Source organism: Emys orbicularis, chromosome 11, assembly GCF_028017835.1.
Source record: "Emys orbicularis isolate rEmyOrb1 chromosome 11, rEmyOrb1.hap1, whole genome shotgun sequence".
In the NCBI taxonomy this organism is placed as follows: Eukaryota; Metazoa; Chordata; order Testudines; family Emydidae; genus Emys; species Emys orbicularis.
In genome coordinates, this window is record NC_088693.1 from 904,405 (window position 1) to 923,355 (window position 18,951).

An 18,951-nucleotide genomic window follows, 5' to 3' on the forward strand; every position below is an offset into this window, starting at 1 on the left:
GGCTGGGGGGGAGCTCCCGGCTACGCCAGTCCCAGCCTCTCCCAGCAGGGGGCGCTGTGGGGAGCGGGGCAGGAACACCGGCTGGGGGGGAGCTCCCGGCTACACCAGTCCCAGCCTCTCCCAGCAGGGGGCGCTGTGTGGGGCGGGGCAGGAACACTGGCTGGGGGGAAGCTCACAGTGACTCCGGCCCGGCGTCTCCCAGCAGGGGGCGCTGTGGGGAGCGGGGCAGAGCGCTGGGTGTGGGGGAAGCTCACAGTGACTCCAGCCCGGCGTCTCCCAGCAGGGGGCGCTGTGGGGAGCGGGGCAGAGCGCTGGGTGTGGGGGAGCTCCCGGTGACTCCGGCCCAGCCTCTCCCAGCAGGGGGCACTGTGATTCCATTTACTTTGACCCCAGTTCTGCTGGCGGGTCCCCTTGGAGCAGCTGGCCGAGGGGCCCCCCCGAGGGGAGCAGGCTGGGGAAGCAGCCGGGCACGGTGTGACACCCCCCCACCCCCCAGATGAGCAGGCCCAGCGCGGCGCGGCCGGAGCCCTACACTGGGTCATCTTGCGGTCCTCGGAGCTGCGGATCTTGGTGCCGTTGTGGAACCAGGTGATGGTGGGGTAGGGCAGGCCGGCCACCTGGCACTCCAGCACGGCCTCCTTGGACTCCACCACATCCAGGTCGTGCAGGGGGTGGAGGAAGTCAGGCATGGTGAAGCGCTCCACCTCGTTCTCCGGCAGCTCCGGCTCCTCCGGGATGGACGGCATCTTCTCCAGCTTGGAGCTGCAACAGCCAAGTCATGCCCGCTGCACCAGCTGGCCCAGGCCCTGCAGGGGCATCTGGAAGCCAGTGGGGCAAGTACAGCCCCTCCCACTCTTCTGGGCTCACCCTCCCCCCAGAGCTGCCCTTTGCCCCTCACCAGAGCTGCCTTCAGAGCTTGGGGGCAGCGTGGGGCGCTCTAAGGGGACCAGTGTGGGGGCTGACGCCCACACGCCAACAGAAACCCACAGATCTTCCCACGGAGCCAGGGCTCAGAGCACCCCGCCCAGGAGGGCCCCCCGGGTCGCTGATGGGAGCCATCGGGACATGGGGGCTGCTCCGGGCCGTGATGGGGGCAGCTCCGCTCCGTTCCCAAGGTGCCCCCGCTGGCAGCTGCGTGAGGTCTGGTTTCTCCCGCCGCCCTGCAGGGACAGGCGTGCTGCCCCCACCCTGGGCTCCAGCCAGCCCAGCTGCCCCACCTGTGACTCATTCCGTGGCCGAGGGCTGCTCTGCCCCACGCGCTTCTGGCACCAGGCCTGGTGTCCTCTCTGCCCTGGGGCAAGGGACGAGGCAGGGCCAGAGCACGGACAGACCCACCCCGGGGCTGGGCCAGGATCCCCACCCCCATAGTACGGCTGGGGAGGGGACAGGACCCGCCCCAGACCCCCAGCAGCAGAGCTGGGTAAGCACCCGGGAGTGCTGACTGCCAGTCCACACTGCTCCTGGGGTGCCCACTCCGGGTCCAGCAGCTCCTCCAGCTCCAGGGACCCCTCAGCCACCAGCCAACACCTGCCCCCACTGGGACCCTGCCTCCCCCAGGGCGCTGGGGGCCGGTCCCTGCGGACGAGGGGCCTACTGAGCACCCGAATGGCAGGGAAGCCGCTGCCCCCTCCCCACAGCTCTGTCCAACGCACGGGGACTTGGGGCCAGACTGCTCCTAGATAGATCGATTCATGGGCTACAGAGCCTGGGCCAGGCACCCGGCGAGGGACAGAGTCGCCCCTGGGGTAGGGGCAGGGACTGGGCCCAGCCCCAGAGGGAGCCCGGTGGGAGCTCTGCCAGCGTGCGGGAGGCTTGTGGGCTGTGGCCGGGAGCAGATCCGAGCCACAACGTAGCCAGCACTCCTGGGCTGCCGTGACTTGGCGCGTTCTTGAAGCCAGAGTCCTCTGCAGAGCGACAGCGACCGGCGGCTGGGCCAGCGTCCCAGGATTGCCGGGAAACGCCGCTGGGACGCCCAGCACTGGAGACGGCTCCCGGGAGCCCCGCACATGGGGCAGCGCCTGGCCGCGGGCGATGCTGCCGGCCCTGGCTGCCTGGCCACTGCCCCACCCCGTGGGGAACGCAATGGGGTTCTAACTGTACTATGCTGCTCCGCCACTAGGCGGCGCTGTGCCCCCAATACCGTGTTTAGACGAACCTCAGCCAAACGGGCAGAGCGGCCAGGTGGGTCTAAGCAAGCTCTGTAGTAGAGCCCTGCGGGGGACCGGGATCCCACAATAGCAGGAGCGGGTGGGCGTGAGTTTCGGAACAGTCCCGCACGGGGCTCTGAAGCCAGGCCAGGTCCGGTCCAGGAGCACGGCATGGTGCAGAGTTGGCCTGAGGACACCCACAGATGGACCCAAGCAACGAGCGCTGCAGGATCTCGTCCCCAGCCGCTCTTCAGTGCCCCCGAGAACTTCTGCTTTGACACCTTTCCGATGGGCAGCCTGGAAGCCGCACTGTGCATGGCTCCCAAGCTCCACAAAGAAACTGGAGCTATGCAGGTGCCTTCATTCAGGGAGGGGGGAGCAGGCAGAGCAGGTCTTTAAATCCTTTGACTACTGAGGAGAGTCACCGAGATGACTAGGGAAGGGTCTGGCTATGTCTGAGGCACGCTCCTGACCTCAGAGAAATGGCTCCAGGAAAGTGCATGTTTTCACCAGAGAACTCAAGAACCAGGGGGACGGGTTCAGGGTTTTATAAGAGCTCCACATACGCTGGCTGAAGACTGGGATTTAGGGAATGTAAAACGTGCACAGGCTGGTGGCTGGGTTAACAGACCCAAACCTTTCACAGCAGCGACAATGGAAGAGATTTAACCTTAGCCACGGCCAGCCAGACAGCGAAGCAGGAGCAACCTGAAAAACCTGAAACTGTAAACAGACACTTGGGTGTTAAGTCATTATCCTAAGACCCCTGAGGCAAGGACAGAGAATCCCAGGCTAAGAGGGACAAATTCCAGCCTATGTACCCAAGGTGTGGAAAAAGTCCTATCCCAAGAGATGATGCATGTCCAGCCAGAGACGCAGTGTGTACATTTTGCAGCCGTTTGCTGCACCAAAGCAGTCAGGGAGTTGACTCGTATTATGGACAATGAAGAGCCGTTGTTTCTGGGATCTATCACTTGGAAAGACAGCAAACCTGCCTGGAGAGTGAAAGTGAACATTCGCGGCCAGGCTGTCGTAGCCATGAGGGCCCCAGGGCATTAGAGAAAGCGACTGCAAGTCCCTTCTGAGAGGACCGTGAAGTCTGCTCCTGAGCCAATTCTAAAGTCAATAGTCTTGCCATGAAGAGACAGCCGAAGCGTCATCCATGTCTGACTGTTCAGTCCTCAGCCTCAAAGGGAACCTGCACGACGCTTCCCAAAGACGAGCCTGGGAGCTTACGTTCATAACTAGCTAGACACTAAAAATCACGGACTGACCAGAGACACTGGATTTATGGCTTCTTACAACAATCTGTCACCCACTAACCCCCTCCCCCAGCTGCTTCTCTCCAGCCCCCCACCCCGCATCCTTTCCTCCCTATGACTGGAGGGGTGTCTACACTACAAAACTAAGAGTATGGCTACACTTGCAGAGGTTTTGCACTGTCAGTTTCACCAGTGATAGTGAACCGGTGAAAGTGAAGCGCTGGTTTGTGTACTCACTTACTTCCTCAGGCGTCAGAGAGTGTTTCCATCGGGGATGAGAGCAGCGCTCTAGGGCAGCTGTCCCACAGTGCAGCTCGCTCCAGTTTGACGATAGGTTTTGTGGGAAGGGGGGAGGGTGATCGCAGGGCACCCTGGTCCCTGCAGGGCCCTCTCTCCCCAGACACTGATCAGCTCCAGGAGCTCAGCATTGCTCCAAGCAGGGGATCCTTTGCTCCGAGTTTCAAAGTTCCCGGGGCTTTCCAGGGGAGGGGTGGACGTCTGTTTACCTGGCCGCAGAGCAGCAGAGCTGCTGGCCAGAGTGGTCACCCAGGCACTCTGGGAGACCCTGCAGAGGCTAAACGCTCTGTAAACAGGAAGAACATGTCTTCACTTGCACATCACCGCAAAAGCAGCCCCGGTAAGAGCCGTCCGCCTCTCGTGGAGCTGGTTTTCTGTTTGCGGTGAAACTGCTGAGTTTCACTGCAAAAAGTCATTGGCAAGTGTAGACGCTCCCGTGGTTTTTGCACAAAAATGAGACTTTCCGCTTTCAATGGCAAGTGTAGACATGCCCGAAGTTGAGCTAATTCACACCGGTGTGCAGCGCCACAGTCACTCCAGCGCTCCTGCGTGGCCACACTCGCTCCTTGCGTCCTCCCCAGGAGCACTTGCACCGACTGTACTGTCCGCGTGGGGCGCTGTGGGAAGGCGCCTGCAAGCCAGTAACAGGCAACGTGAGCAGCGCAGCATCTCCACGGACGCTGCGTCAACCTACCTCCATTGACCGGGACTCTACCCCGCGCGGGGAGGCGGCGTAGCGGGGCAGTTAGCGGCAGCTGCCTTGTGACCTAACCCTATAGTGTGGGGCAGCCCTCCGAACCCTGCCCAGCGCTGAACAGGAGCTCGAAAGCTGCTCTCTCTCCCCAGCAGAAATTGGTCCAATAAAAGGTATCGCTGCCCCCACTGTCTCCCCACTCATGGCAGGGCTAGTGCCTTTGGAAGTGACCCAGGAGCTGATGTCAGTCACCCCCGAAGGGACTTGCAATCACCTGCAGCCCCTCCCCGAGCTGAAGTCACCGGACCTCGCTCTGACTGGCCCTGGCTGGATCCGAACTGCCCGGGCCAGGTCAGCACAGAGGTTTCAAAGACAAAACTTTGCATTCAGAGTTGTGCGTGATCAGGGGACCGCAGACCAGCAGCCTTCTCAGCCACAGCACGGCAGCCGTGACGGGCCCGGTGAGAACGGTGGGAGAACTCAACGGAGGACTTGATGATAGTGGACTTTTGGAAGGAGATCCAGTTCAAAACATACAGCGTGCGAACACCCTACCGGTCAGACCTGGGAAGAGACAACGCTGAGCCATACAGCGTGCGAACACCCTACCGGTCAGACCTGGGAAGAGACAACGCTGAGCCATACAGCGTGCGAACACCCTACCGGTCAGACCTGGGAAGAGACAACGCTGAGCCATACAGCGTGCGAACACCCTACCGGCCTGACCTGGGAAGAGGCAACGCTGAGCCATACAGCGTGCAAACACCCTACCGGCCTGACCTGGGAAGAGGCAACGCTGAGCCATACAGCGTGCGAACACCCTACCGGCCTGACCTGGGAAGAGACGAGCTGCAAGTTCATGCAGATTCAGAAGACAGCACTACTTGGCCATTGTGGATTATTCTTCCAGGTACATAGAAATAATGCACTGGAAAGCCATAACACGTCGCAGCGTTATCGGGAAATTGACGCGCACTTTTGCTCACTTTGGTATTCCAGAACAACAAGCGATGGACAACGGCCCACAATCCACTGCAGCAGAACTGAAGTCATTTGGATCCCATTTCTAACAGCACGTGTTCCCCACCAGCCAGTGGAGAGGCTGACCAGCCAGCTAAGGAAATCCGACAGCAGGAGGATCCATCCCTGGCTCCTCTGAGTTACAGACCAATACCCAGAGCAGCTCCCGATGGCCAGGCAACTCAGAGCTACTGGCCAACGCTGGAAAAGAGCCGATCTGCAAAGCGGCCAGACACGAAGACAGCAGCCAAATCGGATGAAAAGGCAAAAAGACTCTACGGAGGCTTTTACAACAGACGCCCCTCAGCTAGAGAACTGCCGGGCCTAGACCCTGGGGACCGGGCTGGTGTCAAACTGGATGGGGAAAAGGGATGGAGAACTCCAGTTGCTGGAACTCAGCTCCCAGATCACGTGATTGAGACCGACCGTGGAGGGTCCAACAGAAACCATCGACCGACAGTTTGTGCCTCAGAAAGAACCATCCCCAGAGCAAACTCTGCAGACGCCCGGTGCAAAGGACAAAGCCGACGGCTCACGGCTTCCTAACCGACCACAGCCGGTCCCTGCCCGATGGCCCAGCTGTCATGTGTCGGGGTCATGCGATTAGAAACCGGTGCGGTTCCGAGACGCAGACCAGACACTCACAGGCAGCGCAGCGGTGTATGCGCTGGGAACGGCAGGGACACAGGCCGGGAAGGGGGCGATGGGACGGGACGCTGAACTGGGTTATGCTGCTCAGCCACTAGCTGGTGCTGACCTGGGCCAGGCCTGGCCGAGCGCTGGCCATGGCTGGGGGTAGCAGCGAGCTCCAGAGCCGGGACAGGAACACGACGGGCAGGCCCAGCACTAGCAGGACCCGGTGCTCACGGCTGCCAGCATCCCGGCCTGGAATAGCACGTCCCTGTCCCCTGGGGGGCTAGGGAAGCGCCCCCACTCCCCCGAGCCCACCACTTCTATGGACAGCTGGGTGGGCCCCCAGGCCAGACGCCGAGCGGCGGAGCAGACCATTGGCTGGTACTGACACATGGCCCCTAGGGAGATCCCCATGCCCCCTGCCCGTTCCCCTTGGATCCGTCACCCTGAGGGTCCCCTCGGGCAGCCAGGGGAGGGGGTCAGGCCACGCCCCAGCCGGCTCTTACCTGTGGGAGGTGGTGGCCGGGCGCGGCTCCTCCACGTACAGCTCGGCGGAGCACTCCACCTGGCCTTGCTCGTTGGCGGCACAGACCCCGTACTGCCCCTCGTCCTCGCTGTCCGCGTGCGCGATGACCAGCGAGTGCAGCCCCCGCTCCCGCTGCAGCCACACGTTCTCGCCTTCCTCCACGGGCTGGCCTGGAGCAGGGGGCAGAGAAATCCGCGTCAGCGCCCCCCACGCCCAGGGGGAGCAGGGAGCAGGGGAGGGGAGGAACCCGCAGCCTGGAGCAGAGGCCTGGCAGCCAGCTGCAGCTAGGGACAGCCCAGGGCTGTGCAGCGCGGCGGGGACGCCACAGGCAGATCAGAGCCCTGGCCGCGTCCGGAAACGGTGACTCCCAGCCAGAGCAGAGCCGGGGGGGGAGGGGAGAGGGGTCTCCTGGCAGGGCCCGGGGCACAGCCGGGGGGAGGGGAGAGGGGTCTCCTGGCAGGGCCCGGGGCACAGCCGGGGGGAGGGGTGGGGTCTCCTGGCAGGGCCCGGGGCACAGCCGGGGGGAGGGGTGGGGTCTCCTGGCAGGGCCCGGGGCACAGCCGGGGTGGGGTGGGGTCTCCTGGCAGGGCCCGGGGCACAGCCGGGGGGTGGGGGGTCTCTTGGCAGGGCCCGGGGCACAGCCGGGGGGTGGGATGGGGTCTCCTGGCAGGGCCCGGGGCACAGCCGGGGGGAGGGGAGAGGGGTCTCCTGGCAGGGCCCGGGGCACAGCCGGGGTGGGGGGGTCTCCTGGCAGGGCCCGGGGCACAGCCGGGGGGTGGGGTGGGGTCTCCTGGCAGGGCCCGGGGCACAGCCGGGGGGTGGGGTGGGGTCTCCTGGCAGGGCCCGGGGCACAGCCAGGGGAGGGAGGTTGCTACCAAAGTGGGTCCAGGTGACGGTGGGCGTGGGGGTGCCGCTGATCTTGCAGTCGAAGCGCGCCGTCCGTCCCTTCACCACGGCCAGGTCCTCCAGCTTGCGGGTGAAGAGCGGCTGGATCGACGGGCGCACGGTCAGCCGGGCACTGCAGGTCAGCTCCTCTGCAAGGCAGGACAGGGCAGGCTGTGAGCATCAGCACAGACGCAGCGGGCGAGGGGCTGTGTGCCTGTGACGAAGGGGGACTGTTCTTAATGTTTCCTCTGAATACTGTGTGGGTGCCTCAGTTTCCCCTATGCATTTCTTAAGTCTCCAGGTGGTGGGATAAGGGGGTGTGATTGTTGCAGAGCAAAGGGCCAGTGCACATAAATGGCCGACACTCTGTCTCCTGGCAACTAAGGGCCAGGGCCCTTCCTCCCCTGCAAAGGGATGGCTAAAGGTGAACAAAGAGATCAGGTGACCGCCTGGCCCGGGAAAGAGACAAAGGCCAGAAAGGAGGGGCTGGAGGGGGTTTCAGTTTGGAGCTGGCTGGGGACTGGAAGTGAGGGCAGACGGGGTTGTCTGCCTCGCTGGGCCCCAGAATGGACCCGGCGGAGGGGTCCCGTTCTCTGGACCTACAAGCTCTGTTTTAGACCATGTTCCTGTCATCCAATAAAACTCTGTATTACTGGCTGGCTGAGAGTCACGTCTGACTGCGAAGTGGGGGTGCAGAACCCTCTGGCTGCCCCAGGACCCCGCCTGGGCGGACTCGCTGTGGGAAGCGCACGGAGGGGCATATGCTGAATGCTCCAAGGTCAGACCCAGGAGGTGAAGCCGTGTGAGCGTCTTGCCCTGAAGACAGTCTGCTCCATGGGAGAGGAGGCTCCCCAGAGTCCTGACTGGCTTTGTGGGGAGCAGTTCCAGAGCATCGCCCGGGGACCCCGTGACAGTGCCAGGCCCATGGATACGTGTGTGTGTGTGTGGGGGGGGGGGGGGCGCTGCATGACAGGGCATGTGCTGCGTGTTGGGGGAGGGGCTGCAAGGGGGGTTGGAGCCTGGGGGAGCCTGCAGCACCAGTTCAGGAGGGGCTCAGGGCTCCCCTTGCCTCCCGGGGCCTGACACCAGGAGCCACTGGATGGGCTCAGTGGGTGTTCTCCACTCCATGGGGGGCAGTGGCTGAGGTGGGGGAGTTAGTGGCTGAGGTGGGGGGGTTGCAGTTTGGAAGTTGCAGTTTGGAGCTGGCTGGAAAATGGAGAGGGGTGCCCTAACGGGGCTGTGGCCTCCCTGGGGCCCCCAGATGGACCTAACTAAAGGGGGGCCTGTTGTCTGTACCGGCAAGACCTGTCTTGGACTGTGTTCCTGTCATCTAAATAAACCTTCTGCTTTACTGGCTGGCTGAGAGTCCTGGTAAATCGCAGGAAGCCGGGGGATACAGGGCCTGGTCTCCCCCACACTCTGTGACGGGGCAGTGGCTGAGGTGGGGGGGTTACTGGAATCAATTTGCACTAATTGTATCTGGGCCCCATCCCAGCAGAGAGAACGAAACCTCTGGGCAGGCTCCTAGCCACAAAGGGCTGGCCAGGCCCTCGCTAGCCATGTGGCCCAGTCCCTGTGTGTGGCTCTTCTTTGTCCACGTCTCCTGAAATGTGGCGCCCAGAACTGGACACAATACTCCAGTTGAGGCCTGATCAGCGCCGAGCAGAGCGGGAGAATGACTGCTCGTGTCTTGCTTACAACACTCCTGCTGATACAGCCCAGAATGATGGTTGGTTTTTTTGTAGCAGTGTGACACTGTTGACTCAGATTTAGCTTGTGATCCACTCTGACCCCCAGATCCCTTTCCGCAGTGCTCCTTCCTAGGCAGTCATTGCCCATTCTGTATGTGTGCAACTGATTGTTCCTTCCTGAGTGGAGGACTTTGCATTTGTCCTTATTGAATTTCATCCTATTGACTTCAGACCATTTCTCCAGTTTGTCCAGATCATTTGGAATTTTAATCCTGTCCTCCAAAGCACTTGCAACCCCTCCCAGCTTGGTATCATCCGCAAACTTTATCAGTGCACTCTCTATGCCATTATCTAAATCATTGATGAAGATATTGATCAGAACCGGACCCGAACTGATCCCTGCGGTACCCCACTGGTTATGCCCTTCCAGCCTGACTGTGAACCACTGATAACGACTCTCTGGGAACGGTTTTCCAACCAGTTTTGCACCCACCGTATAGTAGCTCCATCTAGGTTGTATTTCCCTAGTTTGTTTATGAAAAGGTCACGTGAGACAGTGTCAAAAGCCTTACTAAAGTCAAGATATACCATGTCTACCGCTTCCTCCCCATCCTCAAGGCTGGTTACCCTGCCAAAGGAAGCTCTCAGGTTGGTTTGACACGATTTGTTCTTGACAAATCCATGCTGACTGTTACTTATCACCTCATTATCTTCTAGGAGTTTGCAAATTGTTTGCTTAATGATTTGCCCCGTTATCCTTCCGGGTTCAGAAGTTAAGCTGACTGGTCTGTAACTCCCTGGTTTGTCTTTATTTCCCGTTCTATAGATGGGCACTAGATTTGCCCTTTTCCAGGAGGGGAGCCAGCGCCCCCTAGAGGGGACAGGCCCCGTGTCCCGACCCCCATCACTAACGGGGCAACAGAGCAACGGGAGCCGACCAACACCGGAGCCTCCCTCAGCACTGGCCCAACCGGCCCCAGGCCTGGGCCACGCTCAGCTCCTGGCCCCCAGGAGCAAGGGACAGAAGAAGGGCAGACCCAGCCCAGGCGGGTCCCTCCCCACAGCATCAGCCTGTAACTGGGGGGGCCAGGGCACCAAACCAGAGCCCCTCTGGGCCTTCCAGCCCCACCCCCCCAGGGCAGGCTCCAGCGTCGAATAAGGGGTTCCCAGCAATCCCTGGCCGGGCCCTAGGGGAGATCCCAGAGCTGGGGCCCACCCCGGGCCTGGCAGAGGTGCAGTGGCTGGCGAGGGGAGCCCAGAGGGTCTCCACGGACGGTCTGGTCCCTCGGGGATACCAGGAGGTGGGTGTCATGCCCCCCGCGGGTGAGTGGTGACCCCGCCACGCCGGGTGCGGAGCCCCTTACCCTTGGCCGTGTTCAGCTTGCAGGTGTAGACGCCGCTGTCGTCCTCGTGCACGGAGGTGAGCAGCAGCTTGCACTTGTGCCCGTCAAAGTGCATCTTGCACTTGAGCAGGGCGGGTTGCAGCAGCCGCCCCCGTGAGAGCCAGTCCACATCCAGGTCCGGCGGGCCCGTCACCAGGCACTCGAAGAGCGCCAGCTCCCCGGCCCCGACCGTCACGTCCTGCAGCGGTGCCACCACGGCCAGCGCCTGGCTCGCGGGGTGTGCTGGGGAGAGAGAAACGCACCTGAGCCACTGAACGGGGATGAGAGGGGGTGGGGGGCAGGGCCCCAAGAATTGCAGGGAGCAGGGGGAGGTGCAGGGCCCCCAGGGGATGGTCAGGACCCCCAGGGCACACAGGAATGGAAGAGGGGCACAGTGCGCTGGGAATGGGGGGGATGGGCAGGGCTCCCTGGGACATGGAGGGAATGAATGGGAGAGAGGCAGGGTGCCTGGGCAAGGGGGGGCAGGGCCCCCCGGGGACACGCCGGGAGTGGGGGGGCAGGCCCCTAAGGGCCCCGTGGAAGGGGTGCAGGACAGTGAGGAGGCAGCGGAGGGCAGGGGCCGCCGGCCCCACAGCAGAGGGTGACAAGGGTAGGAGGATCTGACAGGGCTTGGGGGTCAGTGCCACGAACAAACCACACAGCGCTTTACCAAACACACTTTATTAGAGCTACAAAAAGGTCCCGGCCCCCAGCCCCAGCTCCCTGGGGCCGCTCCCCCCACCAGGAGCCCCCAGGCCTGGGGACCCCCGGGGTGCCGCAGCGGGCCCTGCCAGCACAGTGCATTGGGGGAGCCATTTGTGCTACTTCACAGCCTGCGCCCGATGCTGGCTGGGCAGAGGCTGCTCTCCGGGGAGGGGTGGAGGGCAGTGGGTCTCCTGCCCCCGCCCCCAGGCGTGTTCGTCCAGGGCTTGCGTGGTCTCTGCAGAGAGGCTCCCCGCTCCTTGGCAGAGCTGAAGGGGAGCAGCGGGACACAGAGACGCGGACACACGGACAGACCGAGAGACAGACAGCATCACGCAGACGCCGGGTGCGGCCCGGCTGGGCCTGCAGCGCCCCCTGGTGCCGTCACTGTGCTATGCCAGACTGGCCCCGCCCACGCCCCGCGGCTCCGCCTTGGTTCCGCCTCCCCCGCCGGCCAGCAAGCCCCACGCCCCACAGTCCACGCGTTAGCCTTGGAGCCCAGAGTCCAGAAGGTGGCGGCGGGTCGGGGGCCAGGCCCGGGGCACCAGGCCCTGCCCCTTGGTCACTCCGTCCCTTTGGAGCAGAAGGCAAGAACACAAGGCGAGGTCCGGTGCCTAAGAGGTGTGGTGCTAAAGAGCCCTGAGGCCGCGGCTCTGAGGGACGCGCCCCCTTATCGCACTCCCCCTGTGTACAGACAAAAACCGCAGTCAGCAAGCGGCAGGGTTAGTGAAGCCGAGACGGGCACAGGACACGGGCACACAACACGGGCACACAACACGGGCACAAACAACATCCCTGCCTGCAAAGGGGCTGGGCGTCTGCTGGGGCCTGGCCTGGGGCAGCAGGCTTCTAGTCTGCCCTAGGGGCCCAGGAGCTGCCCCAGCAGGACAGGGGCCCAGGAGCCGCCCCAGGGGCCCAGCAGGACAGGGGCCCAGGAGCTGACCCGGGGGTCTGGCAACCCAGCTCGGACGTTGGCTACTAACTAAACTCCACCCCAGCAGGCATCAAACAGGCTCCGTCTCGCCTGGAGCTGCCGTGTGACCCGTGCTGGGTGGGAATGGGATGGGCCAGGCCAGTGCACAGGCAGCAGAACTGTCCCCCCCCCCCAGCCGGCCGCCTGAGAAGGCCCCAACAGGGAGGCCTGGGCCCAAGCCCTGCTGCTGGGCTCCCACTGTCCGTTTGCCGTCTGTAAGGGGGCAGCAGCTGGCATGGCCGGGAGGTGCCAGGTCTCCCAGGGATTGGTGCCACAGCATCCCGCAGGGCACTGCGGGGGCAGCGAAGGAAACGCACCAGAGCAGCAGGGCCAGGAGCCCCCGCCATGCTCAGGCCAGCACGGCCCAGCGAGCCACGGGCATCTTGTGCACGGCAAGGCACACGGGGACGGGGGGACAGAACCTGGCTGAGATGGAGCCACCCGTGTGCTCATGGGCACAGCTCTCCTCCCAGGAGGGACGCCACGAAACTCCAGCAGCAGACCCCAAACCCAAGGACACCACGCGTCCCGGCACTACAGGGCTGGGGTTGCAGGGGGCTGTGGGTCAGGATTGAGGGGGACCAGCAGAGCAGGGGGGAGCCCAGGGCTGGGACAGGAGGGGGCTGTGGGGTCGGGATTGAGGGGCACTGGCAGGACTGTGGATGGGGAGCCCAGGGCTGGGGTTGCAGGGGCTGCGGGTCGGGATCGAGGGGTGTGACAAAGTGGGACTGTTCTTAATGTTGTCTCTGAATACTGTGTGGGTGCCTCAGTTTCCCCTATGCATTTCTTAAGTCTCTAGGTGGGGGGATCAGGGGGTGTGATTGTTGCAGAGCCCTAGGGGGCGAGTGTGATGGTGTCTGCACAGAGAATGGCCGACACCCTGTCTCCTGGCAACTAATGGCCTGGGCCCCTCCCCGGCAAGGTGCCAACTGAAGGTGTTGGAGAACAAAGAGATCAGGTGGCCTCCTGGCCCGGGAAAGAGACAAAGGCAGAGGAGGGGCTGGAGGGAGTCTCTGTTTGGAGCTGGCTGGGGAAATGGAGGGAGGTCCAACACCGGCGTCTCGGCTCCCTGCCCCCCAAGATGGACTGGCCTGAGGGGTCCGGGTTTCTGTACCTACAAGCTCTGTTTTAGACCGTGTTCCTGTCGTCTAATAAACCTCTGTGTTACTGGCTGGCTGAGAGTCACGTCTGACTGCGAAGTGGGGGTGCAGGACCTCTGCCTTCCCCAGGACCCCGCCTGGGCGGACTCGCTGTGGGAAGCGCACGGTGGGGCAGAGGATGCTGAATGCTCTGAGGTCAGACCCAAGAAGGTGAAGCCTTTGGGGGGAAGGATAGCTCAGTGGTTTGAGCATTGGCCTGCTAACCCCAGGGTTGTAGGTTCAATCCTTGAGGGGGCCACTTAGGGATTTGGGGCAAAATCAGTACTTGGTCCTGCTAGTGAAGGCAGGGGGCTGGACGCGATGACCCTTTGGGGTCCCTTCCAGCTCTAGGAGATGGTATATCTCCATATAAGCCATGTGAGCTTCTTGTCGTGGAGAGTCTGCTCACAGAGAGGAGGTTCCCCCAAAGCCCTGGCTGGGTACTTAGGGAGCAGTTCCAGCGCATCGCCCTGGGACTCCGTGACAGGGGCACCGGCAGAGCTGTGTGTAGAGGGGAGCCCAGGGCTGGGGTTGCAGGGGGCTGCGGGTCGGGAGTGAGGGGCACCGGCAGAGCTGGGAGGGAATGGCGGGAACAGGGGTCAGGACAGATCTGACTTTTCTCTCGGTTCTACAGAGCAGTTTGTCCATCTCCAGTGGATCCAACACCCCTCCCCCACCCCACCCGCGCCAGTGCCGCCCAGGCACCGGTCCCCGCCGAGGGCCGTGGAGACGCAGGGCCGGGCAGCAGCAGAGCCAGGCAGACGTGCCTCACCCTGTCCTGGGAGCAGCTCCTCTCTGGGGCCCCCCCAGCCTCCCAGCCCAGCGTGGAGGGGCGCGGCCAGGCCTGGGCGTTACCTCGGACCTGCAGCTTGGCCTCGCACTGCTTGGTGCCGTACTCGTTGATGGCTTTGCAGGCGTAGAAGCCGGCATCTGCGCGCTCTGCCGCCAGGATGTGCAGGGTGCAGGCGCCGCCCTCCCCTTCCGCCACGGAGAGCCGCCGGCCCACCTTCACCGGCTGCCGGTTCCTCAGCCTGCGGGGGATGTGGGGGGGACGGTCAGAGCCAGCCCCGACCCGGCGGGCGCGTCCCACCTGGCACTGACCGAACCCAGGACTCTCACCTGCCTCCTGCCTCACCCAGCCCCAAGCCCAGTCTCTGCTCCTGCCCTGGGCAGGATGGGAGCCAGCGCCCCCTAGAGGGGACAGGCCCCGTACCCCATTCCCTGCCCCCTTGAGCCATCCAGTCCCTGCCCCATGTCCCATTCCCCGCCCCCCTGAGCCAGCCAGTCCCTGCCCTGTGTCCCATTCCCATTCAGACTGTTGCTGTCCTGTTGCAGGAGAGTTCCTGCAGTAACACTAATGGCCCGGGGGCCCGGGACTCCCCCCTGCCCGCCCCCCGTGCCGGAGGACTCACCAGTAGATGATGGGTTTGGGTTCGCCCCGGACCCGGATGCTCATGCTGACGTCCTGCCCCTCCAGCACCGACTGGTCACACAGAGCCAGCTGGGACGGGAAGCACATGGGGGCGGGGGTCAGACAGGGCGCACAGCGAGTGTCCAACTGCCCACGGGCACCAGAGCAGGGCGTGAGGGGCACCCCAGCAGGGCAAGACCAGCCAACAGGAGCCGCTGTCCCAGAGCCCATGGGGCAGGGCGGTGTCCAGGCTACAGCAGGGCTCAGGGGGAGGGTGACCCCGGGGCACCAGGACCTGCGGGCAGACAGGAGGGGCTCCCACCCCGGGACCCGCCCACTCACCTCAAAGGTGGGGGCAGCCTTGAAGTTGGTCTCCACAGGGCTGCGGGCGGCGCCAAGGTCGACTTTGTGCTGCAGCTTCCCGGCCAGCCGGTGCTGGGGGGTCCCGGACGCTGGGAATTCCTCCAGGGGGCTCAGGTACTCCTCGTCCGACGTGATGGGGCTGGCCAGGGCCAGGGGGGGCAGCAGGGACCCCTGGCTCTCCGCAGGGGGCGCTGGCTCAGGAGAGAGCAGGCAACAAAGCCGGTTAAGGGTGCCAGGTCCCCTGGGCATGGCAAGCCCCTGGCTGGGATGGCAGCACCAGGCGAGGTGCCAGGGACAGGACGGGCAGCGGGGCACCCAGGGGGGCAGCATGCACAGGGCAGAGCAGCCAGGGCACCGCTCAGCTCCATCGCCCCCCCGGCCCTGCCGTCTCTCAGAGCCCAGGCTGGGGCCAGCCTCACCCTGACACCCCGGCCCGAGAGGAGGGGATGGATGGGACCCTGCAGCAGCGAGTGTGGGGTGCGGCTGCCCAGCCCAGCGTGGGGAGAAGGCCCAGCAGACGATAAGGGGTTGAGATAGGGGCCAGGCTGGCTCACGAGGCAGCCGCCGTCCGTCCGCCCGCCTGGCTCTCCAGAGCTGAAGGTGACATTGGCAGCGGTGCTCACGCCAGCGGCGGGGTCCTGTCCCCTGGACCGTGCCGCAGAGGGGACCAGGCCCCGCGCAGGCCGGGTGACCCCCGGGCAGGGACCTGGGGCTCGTCTCCAAAGGCTGCCGGGGGCGGCAGATGCTGCTGACGAGGAGGCTGGGCCTGGCAGGCGAGCCCCCGGGCACTCCCGTCAGGCACGGCCCCCGGGCTTGCCCAGAGCAGTTGCCCAGAGGCAGGTGCAGCGGGATGCTGAGGGGCAGGGGCTGACGGAGCATCGCCTGTCCAGGGGCTCAGGGCTCAGGCCTGGCTGCCAGGGCGGCCCAGAGACAGGGCAGCAGCCAGCCCCTGGGCTGGGAGCACAGACCCATCCCAGCCACTCCTGTGCCAGGGAGCCCTGGCCAGATACCAGGGTGACAGGCTCAGGCATCTACCCCACAGGACAGGCCACGTGCCCGTTGCTCTGGGGAGCCGGGTGGGGATGACAGATCAAGGGCGCCAGGCTGCCCTGCCCGCTGCCCCCCATGTGCTCAACCTTCCACCCCCAGTGGCTAGTACACAAGGGGCTAATCGCTGCCTTCCCTTTTGTAGCACAGGGCGGGGGGGGGGGGGCAGCCCAGGCTGGAGGGGGCGCCAGCTGCAGGAATAGTGGCCCAGGTCAGGGCCCCCCCCAGAAAGAGGCAGGGGGTGCCCAGCCCGGGGGCCAGGGGCTCTGTGGCCTGGAACCACCCTCTGGGTGCGGGGCTAGGAGCTCAGCGCAGAAACACCCCTCGGGGAACGGCCAGAGCCCCAAACATCACGGGCCCTCGGGGGCCAACACTGGTGCGGGCGGGGGGGCAGGGAGCCGGGCACCCCCAGCGCGGGCAGAGGGATCCGGGGGGTGGGGGGGCAGGGAGCCAGGCACACCCGGTGCGGTCAGAGGGGTCCCGGGGGGGGAGGGCAGGGAGCCGGGCACAGCCGGTGCGGGCAGAGGGGTCCCGGGGGGGGGGAGGGCAGGGAGCCGGGCACCCCCGGTGCGGGCAGAGGGGTCCCGGGGGGGGGAGGGCAGGGAGCCGGGCACAGCTGGTGCGGGCAGAGGGGTCCCGGGGGGGGGGCAGAGAGCCGGGCAGAGGAGTCCCTGGGGGGGGGAGGGCAGGGAGCCGGGCACCCCCGGTGCGGGCAGAGGGGTCCCGGGGGGGGGGGCAGGGAGCCGGGCACCCCCGGTGCGGGCAGAGGGGTCCCGGGGGGGGGGCAGAGAGCCGGGCACCCCCGGTGCGGGCAGAGGGGTCCCGGGGGGGGGGGGCAGAGAGCCGGGCACCCCCGGTGCGGGCAGAGGGGTCCCGAGGGGGGGGGGGCAGAGAGCCGGGCACCCCCGGTGCGGGCAGAGGGGTCCCGGGGGGGGGGGGCAGAGAGCCAGGCACAGCCGGTGCGGGCAGAGGGGCCCCGGGGGGGACACGCCCCCTCCCCCGCCCGGCCGGTATCTGCGGGGCCCCAGCGCCCGCGGGCCGCACCGCGACTCACCCAGGGCGGCGGGCGGCTCCCGCAGGGGCGGGCGGCAAGACCCGGCCGGCTCCATCCCCGCAGCGAGCCCGGCGGGGGAGCGGGAGACCGCTCCGGGCGGGGCCAGGTCCGACGCCGCGGGGATGGGCGCAGCCAGGCCGGCCCCGCCCCCAGCAGCCTCGGTCCGCCCCGCCCCCGCCCTGGGTCTGATGGGAGCTGGTGTCCCCCCCGCCCTGGGGCCCGCACCCCCCGAGGAGGGGCCATGTCGGTGCCGTCAGGCGCTACCCCCCAGTCCTGCGCCCCCAGCACCGGCAGGATGTACCAGGGCTGGGCGCCCTTCCCGGCCACGCTGGCACGCCCAGCCCATGGCAGCTTTCCCGGCCCTTCGCCCCCCAGCCCACCTTGGCACGGGCTGGGTGAACCTGCTGCTGGTGGCTTGGCGCCCTGGGGACCTGCCCGGCCTGGGCTGGGCGCAGGCAGGGGGCAGCCAGGCTCGGCGCCCTGGGATGCCAGGTAGCCCCTGGGAAGGGAGCGCTTGGCAGCTCTGAGGGGGGAGCAGAGGCTCCGGGGTTTCGCCAGGGGGTGCCCGCAGGAGCCCGGGGCAGGGCAGAGCCCCCCAAGGAAAGTCTCCCCGGGGCCTTGTGCTGTACAGCGCAGAGGTGCTGTCAGCGCGCCAAGGCGGCGGGGTGCTGAGGAGCAGGGCTGGGGGCGGCGGGGGCAGTGCCAGGGTGCTGGGGGGCACCGCTGGGGATCCATGGGTGCGAGGAGCCCAGGCAGGCAGGCAGGCAGGCAGCAGGACCCTCCGTGCTCCCGGCTGGCCGCACGTCACGCCCGGCTCAGACACAGCCTTGTAGGGTAAGGGAGCCTGGTTCCTGCCAGCGACAGCAGGAGTGGAGTTGGGAGCCTGCCCAGTGCTCAGCCTCCCACCCACTCACCCCGGCTCCGGCCTGCTGCTCCTCCTCCCTCGGGCTGAGCCGCCCCCCAAGGCCAGGCCTGCCCGCCCTCCGCGGGCCCCGTGCCCCCCCAGCACTTACCCGGCTGCACAGTCAGCCTGGCGCTGCAGCACGACTCCCCCACCTCGTTGGCCGCCGTGACCGTGTACAGGCCGGCGTCAGCCCCCCGGGCGCTCTGCAGCAGCAGGGTGTGGCGCTCACCCTCCACTTTGATGGGGCGCCAGGCGCTGCCCCTCAGCAGGACGCCGTCCTTCCTCCAGGACACTGGGGTGGGAGAGGGCAGGTCACGGGGGAGAGCGCCTGGGTGTCCCCGGGGGGACTGAGCCCAGCCAGAGCTCACTGCAAGGCCCTGCCGGGGGGCAGGGCGCCACGCGCCCGTCATCGTCAGGGCCCCCCCCATCGCTGCCGGGGGGCAGGGCACCACACGCCCATCGTCGTCAGGGCCCCCCTGTCGCTGCCGGGGGGCAGGGCGCCACCCGCCGGTTGTCGTCAGGGCCCCCCTGTCGCTGCCAGGGGGCAGGGCGCCGCATGCCTGTCATTGTCAGGACTCCCCCCGGCAGGGCGCGGCGTGCCTGTCGTTGTCAGGGCCCCCCATCAGTACACTGGGGCCCTGCGGGGGCAGCACCGCTCCCTGTTATTGCAGGGGGCACGTTGCCCCCCAGGTGTAGCCAGAATCCGACCCGCTGTGGTTCCTGTGACTCTCCTGCCCCCTAGTGGCTGGTCTGGAGATGCGCTGCTGCACATGGCCCCGCGCCGGGCACCCCGTCTCTCTGGACATGGCCAGGGAGCGCTG

The 18,951-nt window shown here is 65.7% G+C and overlaps 1 protein-coding gene across 1 annotated transcript in view; it reads right to left on the bottom strand.

Annotated features, from left to right (window-relative positions):
• Positions 1-18,951, bottom strand: part of SPEG (striated muscle enriched protein kinase) — a 108,922-nt gene that overhangs the window by 42,956 nt on the left and 47,015 nt on the right. Inside the window, 8 exon segments of the mRNA XM_065413383.1 lie at positions 533-762; positions 6,560-6,749; positions 7,455-7,613; positions 10,520-10,780; positions 14,207-14,382; positions 14,764-14,852; positions 15,105-15,316; positions 18,240-18,422. Coding sequence (XP_065269455.1) covers positions 533-762; positions 6,560-6,749; positions 7,455-7,613; positions 10,520-10,780; positions 14,207-14,382; positions 14,764-14,852; positions 15,105-15,316; positions 18,240-18,422 — 1,500 coding nt within the window.